We start from the raw sequence: 23,952 nt of genomic DNA on the forward strand, positions 1-23,952 counted from the left end.
TTTCAGTTCATTCAGAGAGCGCCATAAGCACTCTAACCGGTTTCGAACCTTGTTAGGTTCTCATCAGAAAGTGCATAATATATGACTAATGACTAACTCTGAACAAACTGAAACAAATCGGGCTGCTAGTATCGAATTACTACAAAACAACGTGGTACGGGTGTCATGTCGACATCATCTTAAAACACGCGAAAGTTTTACTTTAATAAAATTAAAATAATATTAACAATAAAACTTTATTTAATTATATTTAAAATAAAACTAATTAAACATATTTTTTAATATGCAATAAATAATTTTTGTAAAGCATAGTTCTACTAGGAATTTTGTATGAAATAAAATACCAAATATTACTAATACCTAGATATTTTAATAAGTTCAATTTCCATGTACAGTAGACTCGCGATTATCCGAGGTAACTGGGACCGTGACTACCTCGGATACGGAAAAACTCGGTTAACACTGAGATTGGTTATATTGATAGAAAACACGTAAATAACCATAAATATGGATATTTTATATAAAAGATAAAATTCTTTGATTGATTTTTGCGTAAGCTTCATTCCTCTTGTTTTCAGGCAACGATGTTGCGCCAAAGTTGAAAGTTGTAACTCACCAGTTATGACTTTTGCCTCGGTTAACCGAGGGGCTCGGATAACCCAGACTCGGATAATCGCGAGTCTACTGTACTACAATCCATGTATTAATTTAGAATTAGCGTGGATATAAAGTATAAATTTTGAGTCATAAGCATACATCCTTTTTTGACCGTTCTGTTTTGTCAATTCCTGAACAGAATAAGTATATACTTATCTGCCTTTACAATTCTTGATAATTATATTGATAAATATTGTCTATTACTATATAAATCTTTTATATTATATTATACATTGTATCACAGTCGTTTCATACATTTTAATACACGAAATTAATATCTTTTGGGATACCAAGCGTCTGCGAATGGGTCGTAAACATATGTTCTCCATTGGTTATGAATGATAATGTTAAAAAACCTTCCAGTAACTACAGGTCCTGATATACTGTTACCCGCTCCGAAACTGCTTGCAACTCCTTGGTTTCCCGTAAAAGAAACAGGTCCTTGGTTTCCTCTATTAAGACCAGCGCCAAATCTACTATCTCCAAATCTACTGCTGGTACCGACGTCTTGAGGAGGATTATACAAGCTGCCTCCGGGTCTAAATCGTGCTGCTACACCGGGGATGCCTTTCGGACTGCTGCCAGCATAAAATCCCCTCTGTGCGGCTGTAGACGCAATAAGGATAGAAGCAAGTATGACGATATAGTTCTGAAAACGAAAAAAGAATTATAGAAATAAAGGTTGATTACGTAATAATCTTTCAATAAACATGAAATTATATTCCAAAAGAACACCACAGCAAAGACCAGTTTCAACGGAACAACTTCTAAGGAGATCAATACAAACAAAGGCGTGAAACAAGGCGACTCTATCTCACTGACACCGTTTAACCTGATATTGGAATAATAATAAGGAGGACAAACTTTGCGAACAAAAACATTATTACAGATCAACTTCAACTAGTAGCATATGCAGATGATCTAGTCATCATAGGGAAGATGAACATGACACTTATAAAATGATTAAAAAATTAGATATGAAAGCGAAGAGAATAGGGCTAGAGATAAACCAGCTTAAAACAAAATACATGACGATACAACTCAGAAATAACTAATAACACAGAACCATAAATTTAAAACTGTATCCACCTTTAGCTACTTGGGAGTAACAACAGGGAAAAGAAGAGAACCGAGGAAAGGATTCTGAAAGGCAAAAAACATATGGAATGAATAGATTTTATTTAGCGTATGGCTCAATACATGGAATAAATACAATAATAATTGTAAAAAACGTAAGTACATAATTCAAAAATACAAACATAAGCTCATATAAAAACGAACATAGACAAAATACAGATAAAATATAAGATAATACAAACAGATAAGGTTATATCTTTAAGTCAAGTTGAGCTATCCATTCAAGGCCTGCAGGCGTAGTTTTGAAAAAGTCTTTTGGGTCTCCTCGGTATGCCCTCAATTCACATGTCTCCAATATGTGTTGGATGGTTTGATCTGGAGCACCACAGTCGCAGCTGGAGGTAGGCTGTTTTCCCCATTTATGTAGGTTGTGTGCGCATACTGCATGTCCCGTTCTAATTCGGCTTAGACTCTTCCATATGTTTCGTGGCTGGTCGAAGCCATCAGGCTTTTGGACTGGGTCAATAAGGTTGGATACTTCAGGTGAGGCTTCCTCAGACCACAGCGTGCGCCATCTGGAGGTAACATTGAAATCATCTGCTGTTAGCTGTTGGGCTATTCTTATGGGTGGTTTTCTGGATGGGAGTCGGTTTGCTGCTAAACTCGGGATGTCTTCATGGATTGGTAGTTGCAAGTTGCTATTTACTTTCGAATACTCCGTTATCAAGGCCTTTTGTCTTCGTAGAATAGGCGGAGGTATATGGCTAAGGGTGGGAAGCCAATATAGTGGAGTAGTCTTGATGCAGCCGCTAATCATTCTCATTGCTATATTAAGCTGCGTATCAACTATCTTCACATGATGACTATTTAGCCAGACCGGTGCACAGTACTCTGCCACAGAGTAAACCAAACATAGCACAGATGTTCGTAGTGTGTCCGCAGATGCGCCCCAGTTGGTACCACAAAAATTCTGGATAAGGTTATTTCTACTACTTATTTTTTGTGCAGTTATTTGTAGATGTTTTTTAAACGAGAGAGTCCTGTCCAAGGTAACCCCCAGATATTTTGGGTAAGGTTGGTAGGGTAGTGCTACATTTCTCATTTTGACCTCTAATTTTTGGTTTGCCTGTTTGTTATTGAGCTGAAAACAGCTTACCTCAGTTTTATTTAAGTTGGGTATCAGGCGCCATTTTGTGAAATATTAATATAATAAGTTGAGGTCGTTTGTCAGCACGTTTTGAGTAATTTCAAACTGTTTGTGTTGTACTGCTATTGCTAGGTCGTCAGCGTAGCCAAACTTTCTTCCATCAGTGTCAGGTAGGTCCGATATATATAAAAAACAAGCAATGGAGCAAGGACTGATCCTTGGGGTAGTCCATTATTTAATTTACTCTGTTTGCTTGTGTTATTACCGTGAATTACCTGGAAGTATCGATCAGAGAGCATGTTGTTTATTAGTTGCAATATTCTTTGGCATGAGATTAGTTTGGTTAGTTTATAGAGGAGTCCCTCCTTCCATACTGTGTCGTAGGCAGCTGTCAAATCCACAAAGACTACAGCCGTCTTTTGTTGCTTTTGAGAGCCTGCTTCTATATGCGTAGTTAGACTTAGAACCTGATCTGCGCAGCTTCGATTAGGTATGAAACCTGCTTGTTCGAGTGGGATATTTTCAAGAATTTGTGGGCCTATTCGGTTTAGGATAAGTCGTTCCAGCAGTTTATAGCAGCAACTGAGAAGTGCTATAGGACGATAGCTTTCAACTTTATCGTGGGGTTTATTGGGTTTTATTACAGCAATTATTTTGCTCTTTTTAAAAGCTTTTGGTAAGTTTCCAGTTCTAAGGATCAGTGAATAGAACGCAGCCAACCATTTTCTTGTCCTTTTACCGCATTGTAGTAGGAACTCAGGATGTATCCCATTAAGACCAGGCGCCTTGCCAGTTTTCATGTCTCGGAAGGCTGATGTTATTTCTTCCTTGGTGAATTCGTGGGAGAACCTTATGTCCGGCTGTTTGACTTAAGTTGTTGAGTTCCTTCTTGAATGAATAGAAATGGTCTGAGAAACATGACTCTAATAATAGAACAAAGATAAACCGGTATAAGACCTTAATAAGACCTGTTGTTACATATGGGCCACAATGTAACAAGCGAGGGAGAAATGAGAATAAAAACAAATGCCGAAATTGAAAAAGAATTAAAGAGAGAAAATATAGTCAGCTTAGACTACAGAGACACGTCCTCAAGTAGATATGTTAAGAAGAATAACTAACTGGACACCACTATGGCCCAGGTATAGAGGAAGACCTAGAAGAAGATGGCTGGATGATGTAGAAGACATAAGAGCAATGAATATGAAAGACTGAAAAATTCAGTGCGAAAATAGGAAGAAATGGAAAAGAGTCACGACGGTAGCAAAGATACGCAGCAAGCTATAGATGACAGAGGATTAATCCACCTCACCCAAGAATAGGAATTTGAACACCAATGCGTCAGCTATAATCCCTAGTGATGGTAATGTTTAATGAATGAATAATTACAATAATTAAATTACTACAATGATCGATATGCTGGTTCATTTAATTGTGGCAATATTAACAGTAGCATTAATTAACTAACAATTAACATTAATTAATTAACAAAGTAAAAAGGCATGGACAGAAAAATGCTAACGAGATCATGGCAAAAAATAGAGAGGGAGATAGAGAGGCACAGTGAGAGAGATAGAGAAAGAGAAAGAGAGAGCGTGAGAGAGAGCATGAACAATTAATGGATAAGGAGCAAACCAAAATAAACCAACGACATCAAACACTCTCTAAAATGAAGACAATTAGAAATAATGAAAGATGGAATAAACAGATTATAGAATGTAAACCATATCTTGCAACATTATCCACCACAAACAAGATGGAAATAGTTGCTGGTTAAGCAAACAGCGAGTCCTCTACGAAAATAGCAAACGGAAGAAGGCAATAAATGGAGGCGAAAGGTAAAGGCAATATCATTCCATTTTGTTGTAATTTAGTTTTAAAATACGTTTTTCTACGCTCTCTTTAAAGGTCCTTATTATACAGGGTGTCCCGAAAAGATTGGTCATAAATTATACCACACATTCTGGAGTCAAAAATAGTTCGACTGAACCTAAGTTACCTTAGTACAAATGTGATCATAAAAAAATTACAGCCCTTTGAAGTTACAAAATGAAAATCGATTTTTTCAATATATCGAAAACTATTAGAGATTTTTTATTGAAAATGGACATGTATCATTCTTATGACAGGAACATCTTAAAACAAAATTAGAGTGAAATTTGTCCACCCCATAAAAATTTTATGGGGGTTTTGTTCCTTTAAACCCCCCAAATGTTTGTGTACGTTCCAATTAAACTATTATTGTGGTACCATTAGTTAAACAAAGTGTTTTTAAAACTTTTGCCTCTTAGTCTTTTTTTTTCATAAGTTACCTTTTATCGAGATGTAGCTTCTTCTTCAAAATATACCTAAAAACGTAAATTATAAATAAATTTTCAGATTATTAACAGGTCTCTATAATCGTACTTAACCGTATACAAATATGTGGTGGATTCGACAAATATTCAAAATATCTCGATAAACACTGGCTTATAGATAAAGTACTAAGAGGCAAAAAAGCTTTTAAAATATTGTGTTTAACTAATGGTACTATAATAATAATTTAATTGGAACGTACACAAAAGTTTGGGGGGTTTAAGGAACAAAACCCCATAAAATTTTTATGGGGTGCACAAATTTAACTTTAATTTTTTTTAAGATGTTGCTGCCATGAAAATACCACGTGTCTATTTTCAATAAAAAAATATCTGAGGGTTTTCGATATATGAAAAAAAATCAATTTTCATTTTGTAACTTCAAAGGGCTGTAACTTTTTTGTGTGCACTATTGTATATAGCTAAGTGAGGTTCAATCAACCTAATTTTGACCCCAGAATTTTTGGTATAATTTATGACCAATCTTTTCGGGACACCCTGTATTACACCGATCTTTTGCACTTAAGATGGCTGTTCATAGTTAGAGTAAAAAAGGGGTTAAGCAAAGTGCTCTAACGTTGACTTTATTTTACGCTTTCCATCGCTTGGAGCAATTTTTCTTAATAGTGCAAATAATTCGATTTGATTTAATTTAGTAGTTGTTCCCCAGATTTAGCCACACGGCTCTGACTCTCTCTAAGGGGAAAATTCACTCATCTCAGATACTTAGGGTATCAAAATAATTGAGCCCTTGTGGGACTTTTTAGCATACCTTGGATAGCTCATAGGACAAACGTTTCCATTCTAAACCAACTCAATATTAAAAAAAGCTGTCCACAATATGTCTGCAATGAATTCTGCAATTCTTTGGTCACGTGGTTCGCAGAGGTGACGACAGTTTAGAGAGATTAATTGTTTCTGCAAAAGTTCCGGGGAGAAGATCAAGAGGACGATCACCAACTAGATGGTCTGACCAAATAAAGCATTCAGCTGGAAACTCATTCTGCGAAGCTATTAGAACAGCTGAAGATAGAGACCAATGGAGAAACATTGTTAGGAATATTGGAAGAAATCACGATCCTCAGTAATATGAAAACGACAAGTGAGAGAGAGAGAGAGGGACTCTTTCCATATTATCGAAGTATAGATGACTTGATTCGCCGGAGTATCTCCCAAAAATTTTCTTATGCATTTGGACGTCGAGAGTAATACAGATCTCTGCATAGTCTTATACAGCTGCTCATTTAGACGCAGCTTTTTGATGTTTTTTATGAGGTTCTTCGGAATGACTCCAGTAGTAGATAGAATAATAGGTTGTGTCTGGTTATTTTGCATTCTCCATTGTCTGCGTATTTTATTCTCTAGATCTTTGTATTTGGCGATCTTTTCAATATATTTATTACGTAGAATATTGCTATGAGGCTTCCCCACAATATTAGTGTTGTTAGTCTTGTTAATTTATTAACTAGTATGAGATCTGGTCTATTAAGTGCTACTGTTTTGTCTGTGAGCACAGTATGGTCCCAGTCTAGCTTATAATTGTCATTCTCAATCATATTCTCATTCATAATATGGGAGATGGTCCGTTCGGAAAATCACAGTTTGATAGCTATCTTTTGATGAAGCATATTTCCTACTGAGTAATGCCGTTCATTATATTCAGTTGCAGCAATGGCCTGGCAGCCCCCTATAAGGCGTTGGATGGTTTCTTGGGCTTGACTCCATATCGAAATTTGTCGTTTTGGACCTGAGGGTCTTTGACGATATATTCCAGGTACTTTTTAGTTAATGTAACCTGCTCCTGAATAGCTAGTTATGAACCTTCTGTTTCTGGGAACTTTTCTTAGTATATATTATTATTATCATTATGAATAGTGAAAATTCCAAGCTATAAATAGGTACTCCGGAAGAAATCAAAGAAAAGTCAAAGGTGACATCAAATAATATGCTACCAGAGAAATCTAGAGAACAGGATCTAAAAGAATATGATACTTTAAAGTAGTAGGCAGAAAATTTCGGCTCAATGCTTTTTAACACATACATCTTTTTCGACTCCTGAGAAAGCTACTTAGTTTCTAAATCTAGATCTAAAGTAGATCTAAATCCTGATCTAGAAATAAGATCGAGAGTAGAACAGGAAAGAAAATCTTTTAAAAAAATAAAAAACGGCTTTGTGATTCTCGAATAAAACTCGAAATTAGACTGTTTATCAAAACGTCTGGTCGACTTTTCACTATCAAGTTGTTCTCCATGTCCAAGAGACATGGACCCTTAGAACATCAACCGTAACTAAATTAGAGGCTTTTGACAAGTTGATCTACTTTAGATTCCTTAAAATTTCATGGACATCGCATACCTCAAATGAAGAAGTGCTGCGTAGCATAGGCAAGGAAAGAGAACTTTTCAATACAGTGAAAGTTAGAAATACATCATACTGTAGCAAAAGAATGAATCACCGGCCTCAAGTAGCCAGTTCCAAACGGTTCCATCTCCAGAACATTCTGGCGGATGCACGATATACGTGGAATCGGTGAAGAAAGATGGAAGGTCACACAAAAACTAGAGGTGGCGAAGTCTGAAATGATCGAGAATAACGTTATTTGTTATTTAAGCGGAGCGCGCTTTTATTTGAGTTTAGTTTAAGCTAGATATTTGCAAAGAAAACTTGTATAAATAAATTAATAAAGTCGTATATAAATACGAACGCTCGTTTGAATATTACAATACCTATGCCACATAGTGAGAAATAAGTACCAATATGCTCAACTTATAGCGAAAGAAAAGATCGAGGGAAAGAGAGGACTAGGAACAAAAATAGTATGGTGGCTCAGAAATATCCGACAATGGACAGGGCTATATTTTGAACAGCTAATAAGAACAGTTGAATACAGAGAAGAGTTAACAATTATATAACCAGCCTCCATTGAGGAGAGGGCACTTTAAGAAGAAGTAGAAATATTAATTTAACACATTTCTATCTAAAACAAGCCAATTCGAGACCGAACAACAGAACCAGTAACCATTTATTTTTAGTTATTTGCTAGAAACCTGAAAAAATTACAAAACAAGTAATTGGTATATTAATAGTTTTCCAAAATTCTACCGCTAATTCCGCAATATTGAAATTTTCCGCACCTGGTGGAATCTACCAGCAATTAAACAAATATTCATAATTTAGACGTTGATTTATTTTTAATAAATTATTGGTTATACTTTCCAATTGAACCATTATGACGTATTCACCATTAGAATGTTATTGACTAAAAATGTTTAATTAATTTGTTACAAATATCCATTTTGCATCTATTATTTTTATCGGGCTGTAGAAAACATTTGTATGCAACGCATGCACAAAGTGTCTAATAACGAATAAAGTGGCAAAAATTAGCACTGACTAGCAAAAGAGTATACAGGGTGTTAGTAAATAAGTATGAAACATTTTAAGGGCTAATTCTAAATAAAAAAATAATGCCGGTTTGCTCTATAAACATATGTCCGCAAATGCTACGTTGTCGAGATAAGGGGTGTTGAAATTTTTATTTCAAACTGCTAGTTTATTTATTGGTTTAAGACCAGTTGAGCTCTGAAAATGAAATTTGGTGAGTATTAAGAGGTAGATATTGCGCATTTTTTTGACATACAATTAAGAATTTTGTATTCATCATTGGCGCGCATACGGGTGATAGTCGGAATTTAAAAAAAAAAAAAAATAGTACGACACCGAGATATTTCAAAATGAAATTATTTTTGAATTCCACATTTAATTTTTAATAAAAAACTTTTCTTGCCTTTTTTCATATGGTGCACCGTTTTTATGCAGAAAAATAAAACATCTTGGCGCGTATTTTTCATTTCTTAATACATTGTCAAGAACTATCTATCCAATATAATAATACTAAACTAGAACAATAACAGAAAATATTGCTAATAAGATTTAAACTAGGTGCAAAGCTGCAAAAAATGTTGAAAATAATCTCCTTTACAGGTAACAGAAGAATTTTATATTCATCATTGGCGCGCGTACGGGTAATGGTCTGAATTTTTCTTAGAAAAAAATAGTACGCCACTGAGATATGTCAAACTAAAAATCATTTTTGAATTCCTCGTTCAATTTACGACAAAAAATCTTTCTTGTCTTTTTTTCATAAAAGACGCCGTTTTTATACAGAAAAATAAAACATCTTAACGCTTACAAAGTATTTGAGGTAGTTTCCATATGTATAGAAACTTAGTTCAAATACTTTGTAAACGTTATGTTTTATTTTTTTGCATAAAAACGGTGCACCATATGAAAAAAAGGCAAGAAAGGTTTTTTATCACAAATTAGACGTGGAATTTAAAAATAATTTTTAATTCAAAATATCCCAGTGGCGTACTATCTTTTTCTTTAAAAAATTTCTGACCATTACCCGTAGGCGCGCCAACGATGAATACAAAATTCTTAATTGTATGTCAAAAAATGTAAAATAACTACCTTCTAAAACTCACCAAAATTCATTTTCATAGCTCAACTGGCCAGGGCAATAAATAAGTTGGCATTTTGAAATAAAAATTTCAACATCCCGTATCGCGGAAACGAAGCATTTGAGGACAATGTTTATAGAGCAAACCGGCATTATTTTTCATGTCGAATTACCCCTTAAAATGTTTCATACTTATTTACTAACACCCTGTATATACATTTCCATGTGAACATAAGTCTTGGGCCCATACTTAAAAAAATATTACCTATCTCATGAGACTTTTTTTATCCAATTATTCATGTCCAGCCGGACAACTTTTCTATTTCGGAAAATTTTCGGAAGGGGGGCATTTTATAAATATAGAGGTTTCTAAATGTTGTACTCTTAATAATTTGTCGGACAATATTACCAGTTAATTGTAAATATTTTTATCAAACAATCCTGCAAAAATCAACTGTGAAGCTATAAATTTTATAACTCTTTATTATACGTGTACCTCCCATATGAGGGCGCACTATGAAGTCATAAATGATAATTTTTTTTGAAGGATTGTATGATATAGGTACATACTTACAATATACTGGTAATATTGTACCACAAATTTTTAAGGGTACTTCAGTTGTCGGACGCACCAAAGTTTAGAAACCTATATATTTACGAAACGTCCCCCTCGCGAAATAGTTTAGGCGCCAAATAGAGGTCACTGTGTCCTTTTCAATTCTAATGGACAAACTCAATGGTTTCTCATGGATTTTGGCTGCTGATTACGAATTTCGAGGGTGGATTTCGATCCGATTGGTCAAAAAATTGTTATAAATAATTTAATTGTTTATAAAGCTCTGGCTTATAAACTAAAAGAGACAGAAAATTGTTTCAAATAAAGTTTGTTCCTTAATAAAAAACAAATAAAAAAAAGTTTACTAAACTTAAATCAAACAATTAGAACTCAAAATATTGTAAAATTAGTGCACAATGAAAATTACAAATTGCAAAACAAGTATTTTTCGAAGCTTTATCGATCATAACTCGGCTTCTACGCATGAAGATGAGCCATAGAAGGTCTCAATTTAAAACTTAAATTATAGGCTTCCGAACAAAGTTTGTTAAATTACTTTATCTTTATTTCATTTAAAGTTATAACCGTTTGAATTTATAATTTTCTTAAAAAAATCGTACATTAATTTGTTTATAAGGGTTTCAAGCAAATTTGAGCTATAAACATTTATACTCTAATTAATAATAATGATATAAGAACTCAAAAGGAACATTTTGAGCTTAAGAAAATGTTCGAAAGTTTATTTTTGGCCAAGATATCGATATTTTAATAGCGCGCTCTGAGGCGCAAGATCCACTCACAGCGTAAAGGTTCACGCGCTAACTTCTCGATGAAAATAATTATAAATTCTATGTATATATACGTTATCTTTATTTTTCATTTTTGAAGATCCTAATAAAATTTTATCATTTAATTCTTATAATAATTAAATCATCATACTGTACATACCTCGTATCACCTTTCATTATATTTACTTTGTCTTCTATTTTTTGTACTAAATGAGAAAAAAACATTAAAAACTAATATTTCAGAAATATAACTAGAAAGTAAGTTGATATTATTTATTAATACTATTTTTACAAACATATCTGCGTCGCAAAATACTTACTTGACTGTGAGCCGATCTTGCGCCTCGTAGCGCGCCATTAAAATGTCGATATCTTGGCCAAAAATAAACTTACGAACATTTTCGTAACCTCAAATTGTTCCGTTTGAGTTCTTCTATCATTATTGTTAATTAAAGTATAAATGTTTATAGCTCAAATTTGCTTGAAACGGTTATAAACAAATTAATGTAGAATTTTTTCAAGAAAATTATAATTCAAACGGGTATAACTTTAAAACATATGAAGATAAAATAATTTAGCAAACTATGTTTCGAAGACTATTAATAATGTTTTAAAATGAGACCTTCTAAGGCTCATTTGCATACGTAGAAGCCGAGTTACGATCGATAAAGCTTCCAAAAATACTTATTTTGCAATTTGCAATTTGCATTGTGCACTAATTTTACAATATCTTCAGTTCTAATTGTTAGATTTAAGTGTAGTAAACTTTTTTTACTCGTTTTCTTATCAAGGAACAAATTTTATTTGAAACATTTTTTTATCTCTTTTAGTTTATGAGCCAGAGCCTTATAAAACATTAAATTGTTTATAACAATTTTTGACCATTCGGATCGAAATCCACCCTCGAAATTCGTAATCAGCAGCCAAAAATTCGTAAGAAACTGTTGAGTTTGTTCATCAGCATTGAATAGGACACAGTGACCCCTCTGGTGCCTAGACTAAAAATATTCCGAAATAGAAAAGGAAAGACAGCTTTAGATTTAATTCGATTCGGGGCCACCACAATCGACTGACTAAAGTTTCTAGTTCTCAGCGTCTTCAGAGCAGCCTGTGGAGTATCCCGAACGAACTGAATCTAAGCTGTCGAAGTATGCATAAAAATAAACTATTAAATGCGTACGGACGCGTTAGCGACATCTATCGACACAGAGAAAATTCTCTATAAGTCGGAGTGTAGAATCCTTGGCAACTATCTGTTGCCTGAGCTTCAGTGACGGTTTAAGGTATCATGGCGCTCTAGGCGGCCATAAGAAGTGGGCCCCTTTATAGCGACCATTTACTCAATACAAATTTACAGATATTCATGTTATTTTGGGAAGTAGTTACTCCAAAAATAAATTACGACAATGTAAAAAATATTCTTTTTTTACTTCTGTTGCTTTGCTAAATTTTTAAGTAAAATAACTGTACCTGCCTGATAAATTTATAGTTGGATTAAATTGTATGTGACAGAAAAAAGGCACGTCCGTGATATTTTTTTTAAGTTTGGACCTGATGTCAATTATAATGAACCAATTATAAGTAAGCGCTAAAAAAGAACTTTCAGACAATTAACATAGATTTAGTGAAAGACGAAACATATGCGAAAGACAAAGATAGAAATAGATAAGAGAATAAAACACAAGAAAATATAGTAAAAGGAATATTCAACATTAGAGTACATACATTAAAGAACTATATTCCACGTATCTGAGCTGTTAAGATGCCTTAAAAAATGTCACGTATTAAAGTATATTTGACAATAGCGAAAAAGAAAATGAAAAATTAATGGATGAGGATAAATATTACCATATTTACCAGGATGACATCATGTTAAACAACTCATCATAAAGAAAAGGAAAGCAATACTAAATAAGTTTTAATTCTTCAAAAGACACTACTGAAAAGTCCATATAACTAGAAAAATATCCTTACCATATCATCAAAATATGTAATATAAAGACCTATAACGATTGATTATTTATAAAATGTAAGAATCTGAAAGGAGCCATTTCATTAAAAGAAAGAATAGTAAACAAAAATTTTGGTAGTAATATAACAAAAATTCACAAATCCAAACGAAGATTTGTATGCTGAAAATTACTTAAAAAATTATATAAACCATAATTAATGACAAAAATAAAAAAAAGGTTTACAATTTCGTAAAATACTGAAACACAATTCATATTATTGCACACTATTTTTTATAGGAAGAATTTTTTAGAAAATTTTAAATTAAAACTAAATAAATCTTGAACAATTGAGTTTTAAAATTGAGCTTTATAAAATTACATACTAAAATTACTAAAATTTATAATCAAACGTACAGTGAGGATTGCTAAATAAAGAGCTAATTAAACAATTTATACAAACAATTCATGAACAATAAAAAAAGGTTTACAATTTCATAAAATACTAAAACTCAGATTTCTTTTCACAATTTCACAATTTTTTATAGCGTTTTATAGAATATTTTTTAGAAAATTTTAAATTAAAATTAAGCATAAATTGAACAATTGAGTTTTAAAATTCAGCTTTAGAAAGTTACTAAAATTACTAATATAATCATGCATACAGCGAGGAGGACTAAATAAAGAGCTAATTAAACAATTTGTAAAAAACAATTCGTGAACAACAAAAAAATATTTAAAATTTCGTAGAACACTAAATCTCACATTTCTTTTCGTCTTCAAGAGCCTAGGCGCAAAGTTTCGGGGCAATGCATTTTCAATAATTTTTTTTATCCTGAGAAAACTAAAAATATTTTTAAAAAATTTTAACGCAGAATGAAAGAATATTATTACCGTGGGCCGAAAGTCCCTTAGAACAAACAAAATGTTTTTTTTTTAATGAGATATTTGAACTTAAAAATCACACTAAATTTTCTCTTTTTTTTTTCACCCCTGTAACTTATTAAAATAAACATTATAGACGTTTTTAGGGACTTTTGGCCCTCGTTAATATTGTAATATATCATTCTGCGTTTAAATTTTTCAAAAATACTTATTAATTTTCTCAGGATTCGAAAAAATAAATTCATTTAATAAGTATTGGCCCGAATTTTTGCGCCTACACTCTTATGTTGTTTTTTAAACACTATTCATATTATTTCGCACTATTATTTATAGCGAGAAATTTTTTATAAAATTTTGATTTAAAATTAAATAAATCTTGAACAATTGTGTTTTAAAATTCAGCGTTAACAGAAAATTACTAAAATTACTAATAATAATAATCAAGCGTACAATGAGAAGGACTGACAGAAGGACAAGAAAATACTAAAACTAAGATATCTTCTGTTGTTTTTCTAAACACCATTCATGTTATTTCGCAATATTTTTTATAGCGAGAATTATAAGAAATTAATTAAAATTAAATAAATTTTGAATTATTGAGAAGGACTAAATAAAGAGCTAATGAATTAAAAAATTAAGTATTAACTAAGTCACAAAATTCACTTTTGAATTCATAAAATATATAACTTACCGTGATTGACATTGTTTTATTGGGAAAGTAAAATAATTGACAAATTGTTGAAGAGTCAGAGTTCACTTAACTGTCACGACCAAAACAAGAGTCGAGAGAAGACTGGCTTATCAACCAAACTTCTCGGGCTATATAACTAACTATCTCAATCATTCGGTGAGTAGAATAATGATTAAAGGTATTTGACAAAGAGGAATTCCCACCGATATCGAATAAAAGAAGGGCGGGAAGCACGAGAGGACTTCCGAAATTTCTGATTATGACTAATTAATTGTAAACCGCTTATCTATTTTATTAAACGCTTATCTATTTAATTCGAAATACTACCGGAACATGTTTATTATTTTACAATCGTATTAATTGATAACGTTTTTATATTGTTATGAGAATATTTGCTTGTATAATATCAGATTTCCAGGAAGGAAACAAATTATCAAAAAACAAACATTCAAAAGCAGAACTGCCCAAATTTTGTAAAATACACTTCGAAGTTTTAGATCCGAAGAACTAATAGACCAGGGCGCATCTGTAAAAATATTAGTACATTTGGATGTTGAGAGGTGACTCATATTTTTTTGCAGAAATTGCTTGAAAATAACTCATATAATAATATTTGAGTTATCCTCCCACCCAAAAAGGTCCGGAACATTGTTTAAATAATCAAAATGTCAAAAAATGAAGGAAAAATTTCATTTTTTTCTTGGTTTATTGATTATAACTTTAAAAGTGTTCATTTTCGAGAAAAGTTTCACCAACATAATAATATATTAGGTATGGAGAACGGTAAGGGTTTTGTACCGATCGAAGACAATTGTTTGGAGGAGGAGCGGAGCGACGACTCCAATTATTGTCTGAGATCGGTTACCCTTAACGTTCGACATGCTTATAACGTTTTTTGCACGATTGATACCATTATAAATTATACAATTAAACATTTTCGTCATATTGACTAGTTTCATTCATTTTATCAAGATATATACTTTGGTTGTTAGGTAGTAACTAGGGTGCATAACAACAATGGAGAATTGAGTTTTTATTTAGTTGTCAATAATTTTAAGTACAATTTTGATTAGTATAAATTAAAATATGAGCGAAAGTGAATTTGAAGAAATTGAACGGGCTTGGGAAGAAGGGTGTTCCGCAGTTATTCCCGAAAAATCCAAAATCCGTTATCAAAATACCTACCAAAGTTTTAAAAAATGGTGAGAAGGCAAGAATTTAAGAATCGAAGAAAAGACTCTATTGGCATATTTCTGTCAAAGACATATGCAGTTGAAAACTCCTGGAAGCCTCTGGGCAGAATATTCAATGATTAAATCCACCGTTTTTCTTTATGATGGCATTGATATTTCCAAGTTTTCAACTTTGATCGCGTATTTGAAGAGAAAAATTAACAAATTGTACCATAAGTTTCAATATTAATAAATAATTCGTTAGTTTTATTTATTCTTTCAAAAAATAAATTAAAATTAAGAGATTTTTTAACTCGACGGTAAGTGAATTACTTACCGTCGAGTTGGAGTACTTACCGTCGAGTTGGATTATTTACCGTCGAGTTGCTAGTAAATGTCACCTACTGACGTAAAATCTGTCACGGTAAACAGTCAAAAATGATCAATCGTGCAAAAAAGTTGCGTAATTAAATTTTCTACAATATAGGATTAACTGATAATTTAAAAAATTGTCACCCTTGTTGGAATATAGCAATAATTTCGAAAAAACCATTAAAAACAAGTATTCGCATTTTACGCTTTTCAACTATTTATGTTTTAAAATAACAAAATGTCTGGCTAATTGGCTCGGCCAAGGTCATCAAATTCACAGAAAAAAAATCTATTTATGCTACACTTAGGACCTTCATATTTCACCAAGAAAAACTTTATGATATGATAAAAGAGTACTTTTGCAGTCCAGCTTTCGCAAAAAAAAATCATTTTTTCAAAATGTTTCAGCACTACAAAATAAAGCAGACAGCAAGTTGAATTTTTTTACGTATAAAAGAATACTGTACCTTTCACTTGCAATTTGCAAAATTAAAATCGGTTAACTACCACGCGGCTTCAGGAATTTTTTTAACTAAACATTAATTTTTGGTGCTACGCGCAGGACAGTGGATACGTTCGTTCTGATTGGGCATAAATTTTAATTTTTAGTACATTTCGAAATAAATAAATTTGTTTATTGCAAAATAAAAACACATACTCTCTCCTTTGAAATAACACTTCTTTTAGCAAAAACTTCCTTTGTTCATATATTTTAACTTAGAAAATAAAAGTGTATTATTTTTAAACATATTATGCAATTGTTTAAACAATTTTTCACAAACAATAATCAAATTAGTTTGATTTTTGTGGAATTAAAATATGAACATACAAAAAAATATAGAGTAAGAAAATAATATATTAGATAAAGATTGGAAGAAAATTGGTGGAAATCAACTTATGTGAATCGAACACCGCTGTCCTGCGCGTAGCACCAAAAGTTAATGTTTATTTAAAAAAATTCCTAACGCCGTGGTAGTTGACCGATTTTAATTTTGTAAATTGCAATGGAAGATACAGTATTCTTCTATTTGTAGAAGAAATTTTGACTTGCTATCTGCTTTATTTTCAGTCCTACAACATTTTGAAAAAATGAATTTTTTTTTGCGCAAGCTGGATTGCTAAATTTATTTTGCAAAATCTATTAAACCGATCTTAACTAAATTTACAGTGTGTTTTTGATCATATCATAGAGTTTTTCTGGGCGAAACATCAAGGTCCTAAGTGTAGCAAAAATGGTTGAAAAACGCAAAATGCAAATACTTGTTTTTTTATGATTTTTTTCGCAATTATTGCTATTTTGAAACAAGGGGAACAACTTTAAAAAATTTTATCCAATCTTATATTGTTGGAAATTTAATTACGCAACTTTTATTGTAGTGCAACTTTTCTCACAAGTGAATACTTTTAAGGTTATAATCAAAAAACGAAGAAAAAAATCGAATTTTTCCTTTATTTTTTGACATTTTGATTATTAAAAACAATGTTCCGGACATTTTTGAGTGGGAGAATAACTCAATTATTATTATATGGGTTAATTCCAAGCAATTTATGCAAAAAATTAGAGTCACCTCTCAACGTCCATCTCAAAACAGATCCACCCTGGACTATAAAGACTTCTACTGGAACCAAGTTTTGGTAAAGAACCCAAATTCGTGTTGTCTAAAACTTGCAAAGGTAACGAACGATGGATTAGAAGAAGACGGTGGAATTTAAAATTTCTTTCCACTACCTGCATATTCATCTAGGTAAAAATTCCAACGAATCTTGATTCCCTGTACTTGGATTGAAGTAAAACTAATAAAAAACAAAAATGAAAGACAACTTATATTTCAATTCGTTTCAGAGCTGCCCAGCATCTTCTTACGTAGTTACATTTCACCCTCTTTAGGGATCATCAGAGAGGCTTTTCTGTTCGGTTCAGAGTAGACCATAGAGCCCAGTCCCGGATTAAGAATCTTGAGGCCTCTAGGCAACCCAAGCTATGAGGCCCCTTAAGGCCTCTGCCTTCTCCCTCTATAACTACCTCGGTTAACCCCTCCATCTCCATCCTCCATCTGCAGATTTAAGTTCATTCTCTTCTCTCTCTAATGATTTACCGACAGCGTTGATGTGTTCTAAAATTGTTACCCAAAACTCATTCATTGCGAATGTTTCTTTTTTTGACTTTTCTCTCAACAAACACTTTAGCCTCTTGAACTGTTTCATCCTTTTGATTAGTATTTTCAGCAAGAGAATCCACAGCAGATTTAAATACGTTGTAACCTTTAGACAAAGCTCTTGTTGCGTAAGCCCTTGCACCACATCTAATGCTGCTTGCTCTTTTAATAACTAGATCATGGCGAATGGGATCGCTTTGTGAAATTTCAGTTAAGCATTTTATCATAACTTTTCAACGGTTGGCCGAAAAAAAAGTTGTACACGGACTGAACAAACCTCCAAGCAAATTAAGCGAGTGTGCGGCAAAAGGAATGTAAATTGCAAGTTGGTTAATTTTAGATAAATAAGCCTGGATACGATTGTATTTTCCTGACTTGTTTGCTGAATGATTATCCTCTCATGTCGTTTACATCAGTGCCACAGTCTTTTAAAACGATTAAAACAGCAAAAGAAAGATTTTCTCCAGTATGACTACTAATGGGTATGAATGTGAGAAAACCCCCATACACTTTACCATCAGCTGGATTTAGGTACATATCTTAATAAATAGTCAACTGGTCAATATGATCCAAATAGTCTAAGAGCTAGTGAACCCTCCGACTAACGGTCGTCCTGTAAGGCTAGAAATTTTTCTAGTGATAATTCATAGCACACCAAGGATAAAAACCATGACCTGGCAGGCATCAGCGGTGCACGTGTATCTACCAGGTGAATCGAAAAGTGCAAATTTAGGGGGTAAAATAAACTTTCTCCTGTAAGGTTTAAATTTAAGTATGTGTTTGAGTAAGTCATTTAGAAGAAATATGTACAATGACAGACGATTCTGAAGAGCATAAGACCTTGCCAGGCGAGGAGAAACATTAGTCGCTTTTCCTAAAATTATTTTTTTTGCACCGAACGAATTTTTTTTAAGTTTTTTGAATCATTCCAAACAGAAAAGGTCTTTAGTGATTTTTCTCCTAAGTTAATAGTTTTTGTTATATAAGCGATTGAAAATTTTGAAAATTGCGAAATCGGCCATTTTTTACCCTAAATCGGACATTTATCTAAAAATTTCAAAGTTGTCAAGGTAAGTAGATATTCTTTAAACATTGATTGATGACATCCCAAAGAGTTTTTTGCAATACGATATCGGAAACCCCTGTATTTTTTAATTGCTAATCAAGCGGGCGCGAGACTGTAGTATAAGTGAGTACGTTTGAGTTGGCATAAATTCATTATCTCGAGAATGGGCAAATTTCAAGAGAAATTCTCAGACAGGTCGATTTTTATTTTTAAATTAGGACTTTTTGGCATATATATAATACTAGTGACGTCATCCATCTGAGCGTGATGACGTAATCGATGATTTTTTTAAATGAGAGTAGGGGTTGTGTGACAGCTCATTTGAAAGGGTATTTAATTCTCTATTCACTAATATAAACATTAACATAATTATATATACAGACCTTTAACATCTCCTCTTCCCTACCCCGAATAGGGAGAAGTTGGTTTTTTGCGGTTTCCCAACTTCATTGCACAATTATACCTGTTCGTCCCAAGAAAATAGCCGCAACTATTTTCTCCACTCGAACGCACACTGTCCACGCTGCGCTCAAAGCCACCTCTTGACCGCCGACGAGGGACGCAGGTTCGCCTGTCGTTGTACAATGGTTTCTAGGGAGATTGGTCTAGAGCAAAGCACGGACAGTACACGTAAATGTCTATGGAACCAACAACAATCCATCAAACTTTCTTCTCTGTTGACTTCTTGGCCTTCTGGACACCACCGTCCGGCATAACCCAGGATCCAAAAAACACCAGGATACGGCGCTTGCCCCAGTGTGTTTTTCGGACTGTTTGCTTTTGCTGCCAACATTATACATTCACTACAAACCCTGAAGAGGACAAAATCCTAAACGGGGACAATCATTGATCGCATTTCCACATAGCATTATCTCTATACACGCAAATCAAACAGTGATAGTAGTATATATACAGGGTGTAGAAAAAATTTTTTTTTATTAAATTAACTTTGATTAAATTTGACAAATAGAAGAAAATTTTTTTTTGTACACCCTGTATAAATAATTATTTTAATGTTTATATTACTGAATAGAGAATTAAATAACCTTTCAAATGAGCTATCACACAACCCCTACTCTCATTTAAAAAAATCATCTTTTACGTCATCACGCTCAGATGGATGACGTCACTAGTATTATATATATGCCAAAAGTCCTAATTTAAAAATAAAAATCGACCTATTTGAGGATTTCTCTTGAAATTAGCCCATTCTCGAGATAATGAATTTATACCAACTCAAACGTCCTCACTTATGCTACAGTCTCGCGCCCGCTTGATTAGCAATTAAAAAACAAAGGGGTTTACGATATCGTATTGCAAAAAACTCTTTGGGATTCATCAACCAATGTTTAAAGAATATCTACATACCTTGGCAACATAGAAATTTTTAGATAAATGTCCGATTTAGGGTTAAAAATGGCCGATTTCGCAATTTTCAAAATTTTCAATCGCTTATATAACAAAAACTATTAACTTAAGAGAAAAATCACTAAAGACCTTTTTTGTTTGGAATAATTCAAAAAACTTAAAAAAAATTTGTTCGATGCAAAAATAATAATTTTAGAAAAAAAACCCTAATCTTTCCCCTCGCCTGGCAAGGTCTTTCAAAGCGCTGACGTAGCGCACTGGTCTGGTGAACGCACCCATTGTACACATTTCTTCTAAATGACTTACTCAAACACATACTTAAATTTAAACCTTACAGGAGAAGGTTTATTTTACTCCCTAAATTTGCACTTTTCGATTCACCTGGTAGATACACGTGCACCGCTGAGGCCTGCCAGGTCATGGTTTTTAGCCTTGGTGTGCTATGAATTATCACTAGAAAAATTTCTAGCCTTACAGGACGACCGTTAGTCGGAGGGTTCACTAGCTCTTAGACTAAAAGCTGGTATTGAATCGATACTTATTTCTTTAACAATTGTATTCAAAACGTGTTTTCTCATTACTTCTATTATTTCTTCCCAGATCTTTAAAGATAAATGACAAGAGGATAAAGGCTTTCCAGTGCCCTTATTGTCATACTTAGCTAAATGAGAGCTTAAAGAATATCGTACCCTGCAAGTAGCTCTAAAATGCCTAATTAGTTCCCATTATTTTGTGAACGAAGGATCTCTATATCACTTCTAAACGCTAATCCGAGAGAAGATAGAAACAACCACAGATTATGCTACTCTTTTCAGTACTTAAATCCAGTAATCTCATTCTTGATTAAATTAAATCTGTTAATTAAAAATGTTAGCGAAAAGGAATACCTAAAGCAGTACCTAAACATTTCCATTTGAGGGAGAGTACGTTAGCCAATCTCTTTTAATTTTTGTTACACTAATATGTTTTCAAAAAAACATAGATTGTGTGAAAAATCTTGTAATGCCTTCAAAATCTCTTTTTGATGCTGAAACACAAGATTTTTACATTCTGAAGAACCTTTCCCAATCAAAAATTTCCATATTTCTTCAGTTATGGTAATCCAGAATCCTATGTTGTTTCCGAATTCTGAGCCCAATTTACCTTTTACTTCAATTTCTAACTTAATTACGATTTCTGGTTCTTTTCTTGAACTGGAATATAACTGTCATTGTATGTTTTTTTATCTTCTTGTCATTGTGTGAAACCGAGTTTATGGTATTGCGCGATATTTGAATTTTTCAATATATGATTTATAGTTTGTATTTAATTCTAATTATTATTTTTTCAGTTTGGGCCCTACGAGGCCCCCTTTGGGGCCGAGACCCCTAGGCAACTGCCTACTTTGCCTAATGGTTAATCCGGCACTGATAGAGCCTCTTTGATAATCCCTAAAGGGGGTGACACGTACGTAAGTGCATGCTGATCACCTCTTAAACGAATTGGACTATAAGCTGTACTTTATTTTCATTTTGTAAAATACGTTCTATGATCAGTATACAACCAACACCTCATATCAATTTTTCACTTTTTCGTCTTCTTTGTGTGCCGTGCTTGTTTTCAAATGTTGGCTATCGTCGTATCAACAAGCTGATGAAATATTTCTCGGTCGGCAACTGTATGAAACAATTCCTCGACGGTTTGACCTGTCCATTGTCTAACAGTACGCAGCCAGGACAGTTGTTTGCTTCCAACTGTGCTGCCCACGGGATTCTGAGCATGCGACGGTAACAATACAATTCAAATGCGTCCAATTTGTTGAGATTCTTCACTTTTTGTTGTCCAAGTTTCACATTCATAGAACAAAACGAACCAGACGTAGCACTTCAATACTCTTAGACGTGTGGTCAATGCAAGACTTCTACTGCACAATAATTTTTCACTTAGAGTCAGCTAAATCCAACCAAATCTCTTTTAAATTGATACCTGGATAATTGCTTTTCAATCATAAGCAGACGAGTCCTTATGGTAACTCTGCAAATCCATGTAGTGAAAGTAGGTAGGTATGTAAAATAATACAAATATACTTTACTGCATCAAAGACTTCTTCTTCTTCTTATTCTTCAAGTGCCGGCTCCTAGTCGAAGTTTGGATATCGTCATTACTATCTTTGCTCTATCTACCGCTGCCCTGAAACTGCATCTAAAGCAGTTTCTTAAATTTTTCAACCACGACAATCTCCTTCTTCCTATAGTCCTTACTCTTCTTATATTTCCCTGTTTTATCAATATCAGTAGTTCATATCGCTGTCCTCTCATTATGTGTCGAAGATATTGTAGCTTTCTCATTTTTACTGTGTTTATTATTTCGTATTCTTTGCTCATTTTTCGCAATACAGTAAAACCTCGATATAACGGACTAATTGGGGGGACGGGATGTCAGTAAAAACCGAAAGTCCGTTGTATAAAAATAGGTTTAAAATCAATCAATTTTTTTTTAATTATGTATGTAGGTACTGTAGTATTTAGATACAATGTACAAATCTGTATGTAAGTTAAAACAGGAATAACGTTTTGTTCGCTACGGTTTTTTTATTTTTCTACTTTATCTAACAACTTTCTGCAATATAGTCATTTGGTTGACAAAATTATTCACCGATTCGTGGATTGAATAAGCGATGTATTTTTTGGCAAAACATACAACTAAAATTGCCATCTTCTGAATTTTGAATACTTTCAGGGGGATTAGCAGGAGTTTTGTCTAAAATCAATAAACATTTCACCTCTTTAGGCGGTATTACCAGTTTCTTCTCTTGAAATTTTCTCACTGCAGGTACAAATCCTTTAAAAACCAATTTTTGAAAATATCTGTGGTGAACCAAGCCCTTTTAGAGCTATAATATGAAACGGGCAGATGAAGCCTTTTGATGATTTTATCTTTGACAACACTAGGTTTACGAGATTTACCAACAATTAGCCCCGGCGCAAATTGATCCTAAGGGAGACACAACCTGCACCGGCGAACTGCGTGGACAGTTTTGTTAAGCACTCTAGTAGTCAATCCATGCGATCCATCGGCGTTAGCACAAAGCAATGCCGAGATCCTGTCCTTGTTGTTTTTCCTTCTAGAATTCGATTTTTTATATTTTTTTGCATTAAAATTTTTTTTTCATTTGATCTCATTTTTTGTCCGTTATATCCGAAGTCCGTTAAATAGAGGTCCGTTCTATCGAGGTTTTACTGTACTGCTCTTCTGAGTCCATGCCATTCTAA

General features: G+C 33.2%; 1 protein-coding gene across 1 annotated transcript; it reads right to left on the reverse strand.

Annotated features, from left to right (window-relative positions):
• Positions 1 to 350: 350 nt before the first annotated feature.
• On the reverse strand, positions 351 to 14,816 carry LOC114335618 (uncharacterized). The gene is made up of 2 exons (XM_028285881.2): positions 14,568 to 14,816; positions 351 to 1,306 (listed from the first exon to the last, which is right to left on the reverse strand). The coding sequence occupies exons 1-2, from the start codon at positions 14,577 to 14,579 to the stop codon at positions 929 to 931; spliced, it is 390 nt and encodes a 129-aa protein (XP_028141682.1). The 5' UTR covers positions 14,580 to 14,816; the 3' UTR covers positions 351 to 928.
• Positions 14,817 to 23,952: the final 9,136 nt, after the last annotated feature.

Source organism: Diabrotica virgifera, chromosome 7 (assembly GCF_917563875.1).
Source record: "Diabrotica virgifera virgifera chromosome 7, PGI_DIABVI_V3a".
In the NCBI taxonomy this organism is placed as follows: domain Eukaryota; kingdom Metazoa; phylum Arthropoda; class Insecta; order Coleoptera; family Chrysomelidae; genus Diabrotica; species Diabrotica virgifera.